We start from the raw sequence: 13675 nt of genomic DNA, 5'->3' as shown, positions 1-13675 counted from the left end.
GCAAAGCCTGTCTCCTGCGTGAGGGTACTTCGAGCCACTTACGAAGCAGCCCTTGTGGGGATTGTCCCACATGCAAAAATGCATCGTTGTATTTTGCGCAAGGTTTTGGACTGTGGGGACAAACCGGAGTACCTGGAGGAAACACGGACACGGGGAGAACATGCAAACTCCACAGAGAAAGGCCCGGCTAGTATTTGAACCCATGTCATTCTTTCTGTGAGGCAAAAACAATAATCACTGCACTGCTGTGAAGCTAAAACTGGGAAAAAAAAAAAAAAAAACTCAAGGGTTATAAATGGTTGTTTTTACATTTCATTAATGCAATAAAAATCACTGTTTTGCTAAATATGGCACAATTTTATACCAAGGTATATACAGTACTTAAGTTTATAGGGCGTGTCCGCCTTATTTTGAAATTGAAACGTGATTTCCGCATCCAGCAAAAATTCACATTATAGTCATTTTGTTTATATTTGGTGTAAATTACGTTTCTTTTTGTTAGACTGGCAATAAACTGACACACCTGGTACTCGTTTGTGATTTTATATAACTACACAAAGCAGTTGATTAGCTTAAGTATTTGACTCCCACAAACAAATGTACTATTTTGAAAGTATCAACCGGAAGTTTGATCCTGAGTTATTTATCGAGCTCGACCAGAAACTCAGAAGTGTGTTTCAGAAAGTGTGTTTCCCTCTCAAGCGGTTACTTTCTCGACTGTCACTGAGTTGTTCGACTTCTTAAAGAAGATTTATACTTGATTTTTTTTTTTGTAATAATCTGAACAGCAGACATGGCGCTCACCGACACAGACGTACAGAAACAGGTAAAAGTACATTTCCGTTTTAGCACGACTCTTGACTTTTTAACCTCGATGTAAACAACACTGATCTGTAGCTGACGGACCAAAATCCTCCAGATTTGTATACATTTTTTGGTCTTTTTGTTTGTTTGTGTGTGATTGACAATAAACTAACTTTACAACATGTGCATTGAAATGTAAATAACCTGCAAACGCACGTTTAACAGATAGATCCCTTCTTGTTTGTCCCTTGTGACAGATTAAGCACATGATGGCCTTCATTGAGCAAGAGGCCAGTGAGAAAGTGGAAGAGATCCATGCGAAGGTAATTGAAAGTTGTCTGTCAACTTGTCTTGTGATTTCTTTTCTTTTCTTTTCTTTCTTTCTTTATTTTTGCCTCATTGATTAGTAGTGGGCTGTGGATCCTACTCTGTTTACAGGCAGAAGAAGAGTTCAACATTGAGAAAGGACGCCTGGTGCAGACTCAGAGGGTGAAGATCATGGAGTACTTTGAGAAAAAGGAAAAGCAGATTGAACAGCACAAGAAAATGTGAGTCGCCAAGTCATTTTTTATTTATTTTTTTGCTTTGCCAGTGACGGAGGTGAAAAGTTGTGTCAAGGCAAAACAAAAAAAAAAATTGCAGCTTCGGGAGGGGATTTATGTCTGTTGAATCAAATAGAGAATCACTAACCAGGGTTTGAATCCCTACCCACAATCGGTCTGCCCCATCGTCTTCTCTCCTGCTGTTCGAGCAGAAGAGATGATTTAATTCTTTGTTTGAATTTTTGTTTTTTAATGGCGTCGTTACAATACAGGAATCTTACAACTGCCGCTGTCGATGTTTTGAAGCCTTTGCTTTTCACTTGATTATGGCTTATTTCAGAAGCCTAATATGTTGCCTCTTGGATCTGAATTGAAAAAAATGTTCTCGCACCTAAAATGCACAAAAATACTTCAGCAAAGACTTCCCTTCCCTTCTCACAGCCAGATGTCCAACCTGATGAACCAGGCGAGGCTGAAGGTGCTGAAGGCCCGAGATGACATGATCACGGTTAGAAAGTCGCACATAAATTTCACAAATTAAAATGATGCACCTTTTTGAATTTTAGACACGAATGCATTACAGTTGTCACAATCAATTGTTTGCACTGGTTTGTACACAGTCGCACTTAAACGGTTACTCCTTTTCAGTTGTGTGTACTATGTGCTTTCCCACTGAAGGCATATTTACTTATGCGATAGAGCTGAGGAGAAAGTAAATATTATTCGTGAAACTGCCCCTCTTGTATGTCTCGCAAACAAAGCAGGAGGAGCCGTGAGACAAAATTTATGGCTTCAAATTAAAACAACCTGCGAAATGTTACAGACTTTTCTTCCCGTTTTCCGTCTCAGGAGTTGTTGAATGAGGCCCGTCAAAGACTTGCAGAAATTGCTAAGGACCCTGCAAAGTACTCTAGGCTTTTGGAGGGTCTGGTGCTCCAGGTGAGAGCTCCGTCGCTGAGAAACTGAATCAACACTTGACTGCTGTTCATGGTTCCTTGTGTGCTTTAAAGTGCGTTTGACTACTTTCTCCTGAGGGGTTTTACCGACTGCTGGAGCCGAAAGTTACCATCCGGTGCCGACGGCAGGACGTCGAAGTTGTTCAGGTGAGGAGGTTGCACGCTCCGACCACACCAAGAGCTTATTTAAGGAAAGCCTGCCTCTTTCGTTTCTTGCACGATTGCTGATTGTTTGACGTCACTGATTTTGTCACCTGGCAGGCTGCGGTCGATAAGAACATCCCCATCTACAAAGAGGCAGTCAAGAGCAACATAGCTGTCAAAATTGACCAGGAACGCTTTCTCTCATCTGAAATGTAAGTTTTTATTGGACTTTCTAATCAACTTCTACTCATCTATTGTCATTGTGACATGAAGTTTGCTTCTCTTATGTGTTCATCTCCTGCTTCCTATGTTTTAACAGGAGTGGAGGGGTGGAGTTATACAACGACAATGGGAAGATCAAGGTCTGCAACACTTTGGAGAGCAGGATGGAACTTGTAGCACAGCAGGTAGAGTTCATCACTGCACTTTGCACTCTTTGCCTGCAGAGGGCAGTACAGGCCACATGGCCTTCCTCCGCTGCTGCAAGGCCCTGAGCAAGCCCACCTCCTCAGGGTGGCAGCCCTAGAAAACTTGTGCCAAGTCAAACATGCAGGTCATGTGATCCTCCGTGGCGACACCGGAAGCAAACAGCCAAAAGGAAGACGCAGGAACGGATTCAGTTTTTCACTGAATAAAGAAGGAGACTGAATCTCATTTCAAATAATTATGTGCTTCATTCACGTTGAAGGAGCTTGTTTATGATTTTTTCTTTGAGCATTTTTATTTTTATTTTTAAATCAAAGCAGGGCAAGGCAAATGTTTTTTCTATAGTATCATTCGAGGCGACTCATAGTGCTTCACAAGGAAATGCATTAAGACAAAGGGATTAAAAAAGACATAAAAAGGAGAATAAATAAAGTAAAACACTTCAACCTCAAGGGTCTGGAGGTTTAATGTCGTACTAGTTAGAGGAATTATCTGAGAGGTACTAAAAAAGAGAAAATTATTTCTCCCGTTTGATTTTTATTTAAAAAACTTGTAAATAGTTAAAGTAAACATCTGTCAGAATGCACTGTCCTAGTTAAAATATGGTCTCCCGTGAAACTCAAAATTTGGACTATCTTTACTACTTTTCGTACGTTGCCCTGTTTTGCACAGCCGGAATGTATTAAATTCAACATCCTCGTTTAGGAAAGAAGGATAAACCTTCGCGGCCGTATCTTGTGACCGATAAGAAGCTTTTTCACTCCTTTTCTTTACTCCGTCTTCCGCTGGCAGTCTGCCGCTGCTCCATTGTTGTGCATTTTTTTTAAAGTTTGCAGAAGGTTTTTTTCCTGCAGTCCGAGATTACAGCTCTTTCCAAGTGTTTTCAGTGAGACTTCAGTCAAGACTCACAAATCTTTTTAAAGAAAAGTCCTCTTTTATTTTCTCACCATTCTTTGGTACAGTTAGATCCGTGCTTTAGGTTGCTCTGTTGCTGTGAAGCCTGTTGTGCGTTTTTGTCGGATTTCCCTCTGAAATGACTTTAATCCATAGATTGCATCGATCTTTTAATATAGTCGGGTAAGTATTGAAGCATCATATTTTCTTAGAGGAACTTTCTAACCAGGTCAATTTTAATCACATTGATTGATGTTCCACTGTTTCCTTGTGTTTACTGTCCTTGCTGTGCCCTCCCCTTCCCCTCTGACAGATGATGCCTGAAATCAGAGGGAGCCTGTTTGGTGCCAACCCCAACCGCAAGTTTCTGGATTAGTGTTGGATTTCAGGAGAAGAGTGGCGACACAGATGGAATATTTAAGGTGACTTCAGGGCATCACCACTGTGAGTTTGTAAATTAAATGAGAGACAGTGAACTTTTTTTTTTTTTTTTTTTTTTTTTTTAAAACCACTCTCTACATTGTATTCAGGCTTCTTTATATCTCAGGGGCATTTCAACTTCTTTAAAATCTCTTTTAGGTCAACTGTTGTTTGTTGCATTTTAATGAACCAAAGATGCTCATTTAAGTTACAAAAAAAACAAACCAAACAAAACCGATATACACTGTATGGATGTGTTTGTGTTGAAAAGGATGCTCAGAAATAAAAAAAAAAAAAAGACGAAACACAGAAAAGCCAGCATTGGATATTTTTATTTACAGCTTGTAAAACAAACAAAGTTTACTCAGGCTATGTTGACTCTACAGTGAGAAGGAAATAGTAGCCTACAAACGCTCGCCACATAAAAATGTGTCTTGCATCAAAAATGTAAAAAATACAAAGAACAAAAAAGAGAAAGAGGTTTTTAGTGCCACCCGGTGGGCTTCAGTAATGGCAAACAATTGGCAGTACAAGGTGCCATACTCCCTCATGGGTCAAATGTAATTGTCCTTCGCTAAGTTGGACTGAAGTACCAAAACAATATTTCACCTCCACAGTTCCACTGGATCCATGTAAGACGTAGAGTTCCGACGCCCCGGAGACTATCAGCAGTGATAAGGCTTTAATAGCAGGTATTTTAGTTATTGTGCGCGCACACAGTTTGAAGCAACATAATCTAAAACTGCTACTGAGCAATAAAATAGTAAAATCATCCCAAGGCATCTCACAGTTGTTTTTTTTTTTTTTTTTTCTTTCTTTCTTTCTTTTCTTTTCTTTCTCTAAACCCTGGTAAGCTGTGGAGAAGCGGAAGTCTGTGAGATAGTAACAGCTTCACCTGCGGCCTCTGAGCAGGAAGCGAGCCGTGTGTTAGGAGTATATTGTATGCTAATACGGGGATTAAAGCATTACCGTCAGATTAACTCTAACCTCAGAGGCCATGACAGGCAGCGCCACCCGGTTCACTGATTACAACTCAAACCTTCGAGATGCGGAGGGAGAAATGCGTTGGGGGGGGGGGGGGGGGGGGGGGGGGGCAAAAAGGAAGTCGAGCGTCTTCTCCAATCTGAATGATTGGCTTATGATGACGAGGGTGACCACAGACGTTTCATTTTCAGTCGAGTCGCTCGGCAGCCTCAAATAATGTGCAACAACCAGGTGACTGAAATGGACATATTGCAGCGAACACCCTCGGATCGCCCTGATTGGAGGACAACTCGTCCACGGAGGAGATTTCAGAATTTTTTTTGAGAAAATAAATCCTGTACAATGTACTTTTACATATTGTTATCTCCAATTGATATTTTATATATATTTTTCATATATCCATGTATATTTAGTATAGTATCATATGGCTTTGTTTCTCTTTGTTTACCATTCTCTTAATGGTAAACAAATTGAACAAGAGCACCTATGTACATTTTTAGGAATTACATTTGATGAAAAGCTCAGTTGGAAGCTGTGTACAAATATCTTGAAGTCAAGATAAGCAAAAAAAAAAAAAAAAAGATCGAAATTCACCCAATTTATTATATAACTCCCTCATTCTTCCACATCTGAATTATTGTGCGGAAATATGGGGAAATAATTATAAAACTAACCTTTTTTTTTTTTTTTTACTTCAGAAGAAAGCCATTGGACTCATAAATCAAACTGATTATTATTATTATGCTCCAACAAATCCTCTGTTTGCCATATCAAAGACGCTAAAAATACACAACTTTAATATTTTTTGCCAAATATACCTAATAATCCTTCCAAATGTGTCAAATGTACTTTGAAATCCTTCAAATCAATAATACTGAAAAAAAATAGTTGTGGACGAGTTGTCCAGGGTTGCAGTTTTGTGGACGAGTTGTCCATGCGCCGATCGCCCCAATGGCTTGGGACACACACCCCGCAGACGAGCCGCACTCATTTACAGGACCTTGTTTGACCTAGAGAACCCTGCTGACACCCCAGAGAAACATGATTAGTGTGAACCCAGTAGTCCACATGTTAGTAAATAGAGCCTCTTCTTTAACTCACACCAGCGCACTTCCCTTGGTTAGTGGATTGTGGGCCCATGATTTCCCCGCTCGCTCTGCATTCACCGCTCGCTCACTCGTCCCATTCACTCACTCACCGCAGAACAAAAGCAGCATAATATCTGTACAGACGCAAAACAGAAGCACCTGCTATCCCAGGAAACCCAGCGCCATCTCCCCGACCCCGAGGAAGTAGACACCCTGTGCAATGCCGAAAAGAGGCGCGATGACTAAAGCGCGACAAGTCGCTCCCTTCAGGAATGCCGATGGGCCCTCTCGCGTCATGATGCGCCTGCAAAGCACGGGACAAGACAAGAAAATGGGGGAAAGAAAGTGTCGCTGAGCTGTTGACACAAGTGAATAGACGGAACAGCTTCAGTCGTGGACTGTGGTCTTACCTTGTGCAGTCCACAATTCCTCTGTATGTGTCTTCGCCCTCGCCTTTCTGCAAGGTCTGCAGACGGGTCTTTATTACTGTGGATGTTGAAGACGAGGAATCATTACGTCACTTTCAGTTAAAAAAAAAAACAACAACAAATGAGTCTGTAAGTTACCTTTTTAGTTTGATCATAGCTACTTCAATGCTTAAACTGACTGCTGACTCTTTGGTAGATTGAGTTTCGGTTCTATGTTGGACAGTTGGATCTAGATTAAAGTGTTAACAGACCAAAATGAGGAATACAGGGAACCAACCTATCTTCATGAAACTACTAGTAAACACGCTGCACTGATAAAAGACGTCTTTCTGGATCCAGGAGGAAATGTCTCCAATATATATATTGTTTATTATAATACGTGTTTATTAAAAAATGTCTTCTTATACCAGTTAATTGAATTCTTATTTATCGATTAATTATGACTATGTAATTGAGACATTATTACAAGTACCATAAATTCAATTGGTAGTATTCAAGTATACTGAGGATTATATTGATATTATTAGGTACATTATTAATCAAAAGTAAAAGAAAAATGTTTTATGTGATTTTTTTTTTTAATACAATGCTATAATGACATGATCAAAAAAATAGAAACCTTATTTAACGCCATCTTTCCTGGTGGCATTGAACATTGAAACCTGGTCAAATATTCAGATTAGCTGTGTGTGTTACCAATAGCCTGCTGTGAAGACATTTGTACAGATATCTTTTTATAGATTACACATTTTTGGGACGAAGTTGAAATTCCTTGGATATGCAAGCAACTTTTATACAAAAATAATATTTCACTCAAACTTAAATGGTTGGCGTTGGAATGAAGTACGCTAAGAAGAGTATCTCTATCTGCTGTGAGTTGGATTAGATGAAGATGGCGTTCACATTTCAGCAGTTAGTTCGGCCCACTCACCGTCCAGAGGCGTCACCGCCACCGCCGCCACCGACCCGGCAGAGCAGCCTGCGACGAAAGACTGCCAGAACGGTGCCCGGGCCTGCACGTCCGCCTGGCTGCCGGCGCTTTCCCGGCCCAGAGCGTTGAGGTTGGCAAACAGTGGGAAGTAAATCATTGAAAAGGGGACATCTCTGCAAGAAAAAACAATATAAAACAGTATCATGAATACTCTGCAACACAAGTTAGATTAGGTTTGAGGCATCGACCGGATGAACTGCAGGATAACAGCCAGACATCGCTGCAGGAATCTATTGATCGGTGTTGATTAGCAGAGATGTCAGGAAATGCAATATGTACAGTATGAGTTATGCAATCTAATTCCAACTCATTAAAGAAGAAGAGCAGACTGGGCCCAAGCAAACAAATCATGAACGACTGTAGCTGATGATGTTTTCTGACTGAATGAAACGGGCAAACTAAATTCAGAAGAAAATGTCTTTTTCATGAAAAGTGAATGCCTTCATGTCAGGACTAAAAGTCAAAAAAAAGAAGAAAAAAAACGTGGCACACGTTGAAAGAAAGTGGGTGAGTGTGTATTTTATTTTGTTGCGCTGACCTCATTAAGGTGGCTCCTGCCCCTCTGTAGAGGCCAGCCAGGCCGCGTGTTTTCAGTAGCTCCACAGTGATGCCTGTGGCCGAGGGCCGCCGTGGGGGGGTCGCCCGGGCTCGTGGAGGCGGGGCAACCAATGATGGCGCTGGACCAGGAGCTGCAGCCTGAGCTGGAGCCGGCACAGGTCTTTGTGCAGCTGGTGGAGAAATACAGGCCGTCTCATGATGGAAAATGCACAAAATCCTGCGGTGATTATTTGTAATTACTAAAGGAGAGTGGGCTATCAACTGTTGAGCTTCTCATTCATTTTGTAATTCACATGTATGGACAGTCTGTAAAGTTTGTGTTTAATGTATTCAAACTCTATTTATGACCCGAAACAATCTCATCCTTTAATCCAGCGGCGTCAAACACCGTTAAAGTAGTGCCATAATAACTAAATGTAAACTTTTCCTTGGTTGTTGTGCAGTGTGTACGTGATGAAAGTGCCTAAACTTTCACAAAATCAAACAATTCCATAATTAAAACATGACTACACTCTCAACATAAAGCCAATATTAATGAAAAAAAAAAATCTATTTTTAATAAAAACAAAATTACAATTTCCTTGGTGGATCGGCAGACCACAATGCAGCCTCTTGGGGCCCGGTTTCGACCCAAGAGCCTTATCTTTGACACCCCTACTTTAATCTATACAGCATTTAGGTCCATTTAGATTACCTTCTGAGGTTACTATTATTTTATTGTATCATCGATTTACACTACATTCTCAGAAAACGCCTCTTAGTAAGCACATCTATCCTTGCGGGCGACTCACCGAGTCTTCCAGCATCTTGCAGCTGGATCTTGAGCATCTCCATAGGCGTGGTGACCACTACTTGACAGGTTCCAGCCCCACAACCGGCCAGTACCTCCCCCCACAGGGGCAAATGCCTTGGACACAGGAGCGGGTTTTTTTTTTTATTATTATTTGCAAGGATGTATGACGCAAACAGATGGTTGTTTTACACAAAAGATAATTTTTTTTAATGCTGAAAAGAAATCGAGATACATGTATTCTTGTTTGTTGAATGAATAAATGAATTGCAGGAGCTACGGTTCTAGAAGATGATCAGGTGTACGTCATAATTATATCATAAATGCGATTACCCATCCTTGGAGAGCTTCTGCCGGAACACATCATTGGCTGCAAGTTTAATTGCTTTTTCTGGTGTGACTAGCGTGAGGTTCACTGCTGCACCTGAGGCGGACAAACAGGCTAATGAGAGTGACACACAACTGTTTCCACTGAGATACACAAATAGAACGAACCTACGGCAGCTTAAGGCTCACCATCATGACTGACTAATGGTAGTAGACATGAGTTATCATGATAAAAAGATTTAAGGGTCACGGGGGGGGGGGGGGGGGGATTACCTCTGTAGCATCCAAAATAGCCCTCCGAGCGGACCGTTTTTGCCAAACAATCAAGCCTTTAAAGAGAAAAATAAATAAAAATAAAAAGAATTTAGGTTTTATTTAAAAACTTCTGATTTAATTAGGTTCTGACTAAATAACCAAGCTTGTTACTGTGCCTTGAAGGGGCTGAGTTTTCCAAGCTTTTTTTTTTTCTCTCTCCTCATTTTAAAACCACAGGCTGCCGAGCAGTTTGGCTACACCTAAATATTCCAGGAAAACAGATTTAAGCCAGATGTGTGCAGTTCAAGCTTGAGAGTCATGATGTCTTTTGAGGACACAGAATGAGTATCTCATCGTTTAAACTTTGTTGCCGATTGCCGGACAGAATACTGAAAGAATTTAAAAGAACTGATGTCACTGTTTGTGAATGAAATCTGTGGAGATGGGCCACAGCTACTAAGGCCGCTCATCAAAGCAGACAACCACGACTGACTTTTGTCTGAAATCACATGAGCGCAAATATGGAAAAATCTTGTTTTGATCGCCACCCTCGGTGATTCAGAAGAGAAATATGTGAACTGTGCTAACCAGTTTATAACCATGCGGACACAGATATTCAGACCTAACTTTTCTTTATAGTTGCAATGCAATGTATTTACATCTGCAAAACAATTGATTCTGCACATCAGAGAATTAATCCAATAGAAAAAAAAAAACATTTTCAAGATCACAAAGCAAAAGAATTGTTTGGTCAAAGGATTTTTGTGAGTACCCCTCATCATCATACGCGACGGCTCGATCCTAGTAGCATATTAACTCTGCCCAGGGAAGTCTTTACTCACATTCCTTTGTAGACTTGGATGCCCTGCTGATTCTGTAGGCGGGTCTTGGCCAGGTCAATAGGAAATACACATGTCACACCAACCAGGCCTGCCACGCCCCCATTAATCAGCTTAGCGGGGAGACTGCGAAGGGATCAACATAGACACACGCACACATGCAGGCACAGACCCAATTAAACGTAGTCGCCAAGGAGAGCCATGCAAATGACGCGTCCATTCATGGACAAAGATGTCAATAAATTGGGGGCATGAAGAGTAGCTTTAACTCACAACGCACAATGAGAATGTGAAAGATCAACACAGCTGGTAATTGTTAAGCCAAACAAACAAGGTGACGACACTTACCTAACTTTCTTCTCCCCCATCCTGCTGGGATTTGGGCTCCACGCTCAGGTCCACTACTCCTGCTCCTCCTCCTGCTCCACCCACTCCTCCCCACCTTTGGCCTCCTCCTCTTCCCCTTCCTCTCTCCCCGACCACGCTTTGGCTGGCCGCCACAGGTCGTCACCACAGCTCAGCCCTCACCCTGCCCACCCAACGGCTGCTTCTTCTAATACGGTGGAGATGACCCGCCTCCCCACCTCCCTCCCCGGTACGACAGGGGTGGACGTCCTCGGTTCTGTCGTGGCCAAAACCACCGGCGTTGAGTCTGTGTCCTGTGGCCAGCCTTTCTGCTTCTGTTGTGCTTCACTCCAAAACCTGATCTCTCTCCCACTGTCTGGAAACACAAAACACATGCAGTTAGCGTGGATTATGTACCTCTAAAGCACACAAGCGAGAGCTCCTCTATTTTAGTTTTTTTTTTTGTTCTGCACAACAGACATTTACAATGGTTTCATATAATAGTAAAGAGGATTTGTTTTACGATAAGGGAGCGGCACACCTCTCATTGAATTTAAGTTTTAAGTCCAGATGGAGTTGTTCATAAAATGTGAATAGCAGAATATTCGGGGGCTACCACACTGACACAGAACATCTTGAGTCTCTATAATCTGTCAGCTAAAAGGGATAAGAGTATTTGATCTAGCAAGGAGGGCCGAACTGAAAATGAGGGGCTTATCTGTGTTCTTTTTATGCTTTGTCCGTTCAGCAATTAATGGGAGTTGATAAAAGAGATTTGAAAGGGGTATGGCCAAAGAGTCTGATAACTTTTCTTTGATTCTGGTCTTACAGCAGTTTGCCGTGTGTTTTTAAGAAGTTTAAGAAGATGAGGCCGTTTTTGTTCAAACTGTCTACAAAGATCCCGTTCTTGTTTTCTGTGACTATGTTCTGTTTCGTCCTTGCTTTTCCTACCTTTTCCCTTCCTGACTTCCCTCACCCCTCAGCTCCCTAATTAATCTCTCTCTTAATCTCTCCACCTCCATTCTCGTCTCTATTTTTACCACTGTAAAGCTTCACTCTGTCCTTGCCTGTCTTCTCCACTGAGTGTAACTGAAACAATCAGTTTTTCCTTCCCCATCCCCTTTGCAATTTCATTTCAAAGTGTCTTTTTTTTTTTCCTGCTCCTAAACTCTGTCTTTTTCCAATGCTGGAGCCTAGTCACATTCTACACATGCCTTTCACTGAGCCCCTTTCTGAGAAACCCTCTTTCAGCTCCATTCACACACTGTAGTGACCCTGCCAAAACACAGAGAAGAGTGGCTCACCCCAAGCCACCTCCAGCTTCCCCCAAAACTGCACATAAGAGCCCATCTCCCAGACTTCACACAGCATAAGCCTCATGAGACAGCTTTGAAAAAAAAAATTAAAAACTTTTCATTTTAACACATCACAGCATAGCAGTGGGGAATAGCAGTCTTACCTCTGTCGATGCATCCCACAGGCAGGATCAAGCTGTCCACTTTCCTTTCACTTCAACAATGCATGCAGCAATGGTAGCCAAGCGAGAGCGATCTGAGAGAGCCAGCCGCCACTCAGGGGCCGTTGCACAAACACCAGCATTGTCCTGCTGCCTAAGTCCCTCCCTCTCCCGGTGACACAGCCCCAACAACTTAACTCTGCACTGAAACAATTCCACATGGACTCTTTCTTGGAATTAAAACACACACATAGCAAATACTCCAAATATTCACAATTACGACCACTGCGTTTTATTTTCTAACTAATATAAACTGAAGAAAGCCTCCCCATCGGTAATGAGCTCCCTATTCAACATTCCTGGTATTACATAATACCTCCATACTCCCTTAATGCCGGAAATGTTCACAGACTTCCAATTACTACTGGTAGTAGTGTCCAATGTTGTGTTTGGGACTCTCTCCCGATGGGAAAGAATCTAAAGATTTAAATAAAGCACAAAACATTATGTAAGGACCTCCACAAAAGGCACACGTGGCCACTACAGGAACCAATTGCCCTTAAACTATGTTTTTCATGGGAATTGATTGACATATATATTGATCTTGATGGAAAAACAATTATCATCAATGACCCTTTCACTTCTCATCAAAAAAAAATCCATCAAAACAGATCATATTTTCTTGCGTGGGGTTATTCCTGAATACTCTTGGTCACATCTTTTCCATTGTTTGCTATGGGAATTTACAACAGTTTTTGCCCTTGATGCTGATAGCAGAGTAATATTAACCCGACTTAAAAGACTTTCAGGTTCTGTTTCAATCCACAAGTGTTGGAAGCTGGACCACTGTGTGGATAAGAACACAGTTCTTATGATTTGCCCAAAGCAATGAAAAGTTGGAGGTTGGAATCTGAAGACTTGTCTGCTTGAGAAAAAACAATCAAAACACTGTCTAAAAATGTGTATTCATTGTGCGATGGAAGCGACATAGTCCTTTTGATGACATAATGTGTTTTATAAAGCTCACACTAACATCCCATTACAGAAAATACACAAAATCATTATCACAAGTAATATCACAAAAAAATACATGTATTTAATATAGTGTTAAAATTGTTTTGTGTCCAATAAAGTAGAATTTCATATATTCCATCTGGCTGTGTGACTGCGTTTCATACCAGCTAATGTTTAATATTTTGTGTAATATTGGTGCATCAGGTTATACAAAGTTATTATAAATTGTGTACGTAACAACGGCCCCTGCTCACTGGTGGTCCATACAGAGGTGACTTGACTCCAGCTGCCTTGACTTGCCGCCACCGACCAGATTCAAATGCTCTGAGATGCCTCCAACCTGGACAAATGAGAACATGCGTAGACTTTATTACCAGATATATTTCCATTAAGCCACTTTTTTTTCTGTCCCAT

The 13675-nt window shown here is 41.4% G+C and overlaps 2 protein-coding genes across 4 annotated transcripts; one reads left to right on the top strand and one right to left on the bottom strand.

The window, feature by feature from the left end:
- Window positions 1–645: 645 nt before the first annotated feature.
- Window positions 646–4962, top strand: atp6v1e1a (ATPase H+ transporting V1 subunit E1a). Of its 3 annotated transcripts, XM_080475280.1 has the most exons (10): window positions 646–826; window positions 1062–1127; window positions 1243–1352; window positions 1788–1854; window positions 2196–2285; window positions 2381–2449; window positions 2564–2658; window positions 2766–2853; window positions 4080–4188; window positions 4804–4962. In XM_080475280.1, the coding sequence occupies exons 1-9, from the start codon at window positions 794–796 to the stop codon at window positions 4140–4142; spliced, it is 681 nt and encodes a 226-aa protein (XP_080331406.1). In that variant the 5' UTR covers window positions 646–793; the 3' UTR covers window positions 4143–4188; window positions 4804–4962. The 3 variants fall into 3 exon arrangements, with proteins under 3 accessions (XP_080331406.1, XP_080331405.1, XP_080331404.1); XM_080475279.1 differs by lacking the exon at window positions 4804–4962 and having other exon boundaries at window positions 4080–4635; XM_080475278.1 differs by lacking the exons at window positions 4080–4188; window positions 4804–4962 and having other exon boundaries at window positions 659–826; window positions 2766–3376.
- On the bottom strand, window positions 4503–12388 carry slc25a18 (solute carrier family 25 member 18). The gene is made up of 10 exons (XM_080475277.1): window positions 12251–12388; window positions 10795–11167; window positions 10450–10572; window positions 9626–9681; window positions 9359–9449; window positions 9027–9142; window positions 8216–8405; window positions 7618–7790; window positions 6669–6744; window positions 4503–6562 (listed from the first exon to the last, which is right to left on the bottom strand). Exons 2-10 carry the CDS (start codon window positions 10812–10814, stop codon window positions 6421–6423), a joined length of 987 nt encoding a protein of 328 aa, XP_080331403.1. The 5' UTR covers window positions 10815–11167; window positions 12251–12388; the 3' UTR covers window positions 4503–6420.
- Window positions 12389–13675: the final 1287 nt, after the last annotated feature.

This window comes from Lipophrys pholis (assembly GCF_963383615.2).
Source record: "Lipophrys pholis genome assembly, chromosome: 11".
Lineage (NCBI taxonomy): Eukaryota > Metazoa > Chordata > Actinopteri > Blenniiformes > Blenniidae > Lipophrys > Lipophrys pholis.
Note: the sequence above shows the minus strand (reverse complement) of the source record. Positions and strands in the feature narration are given on the sequence as shown.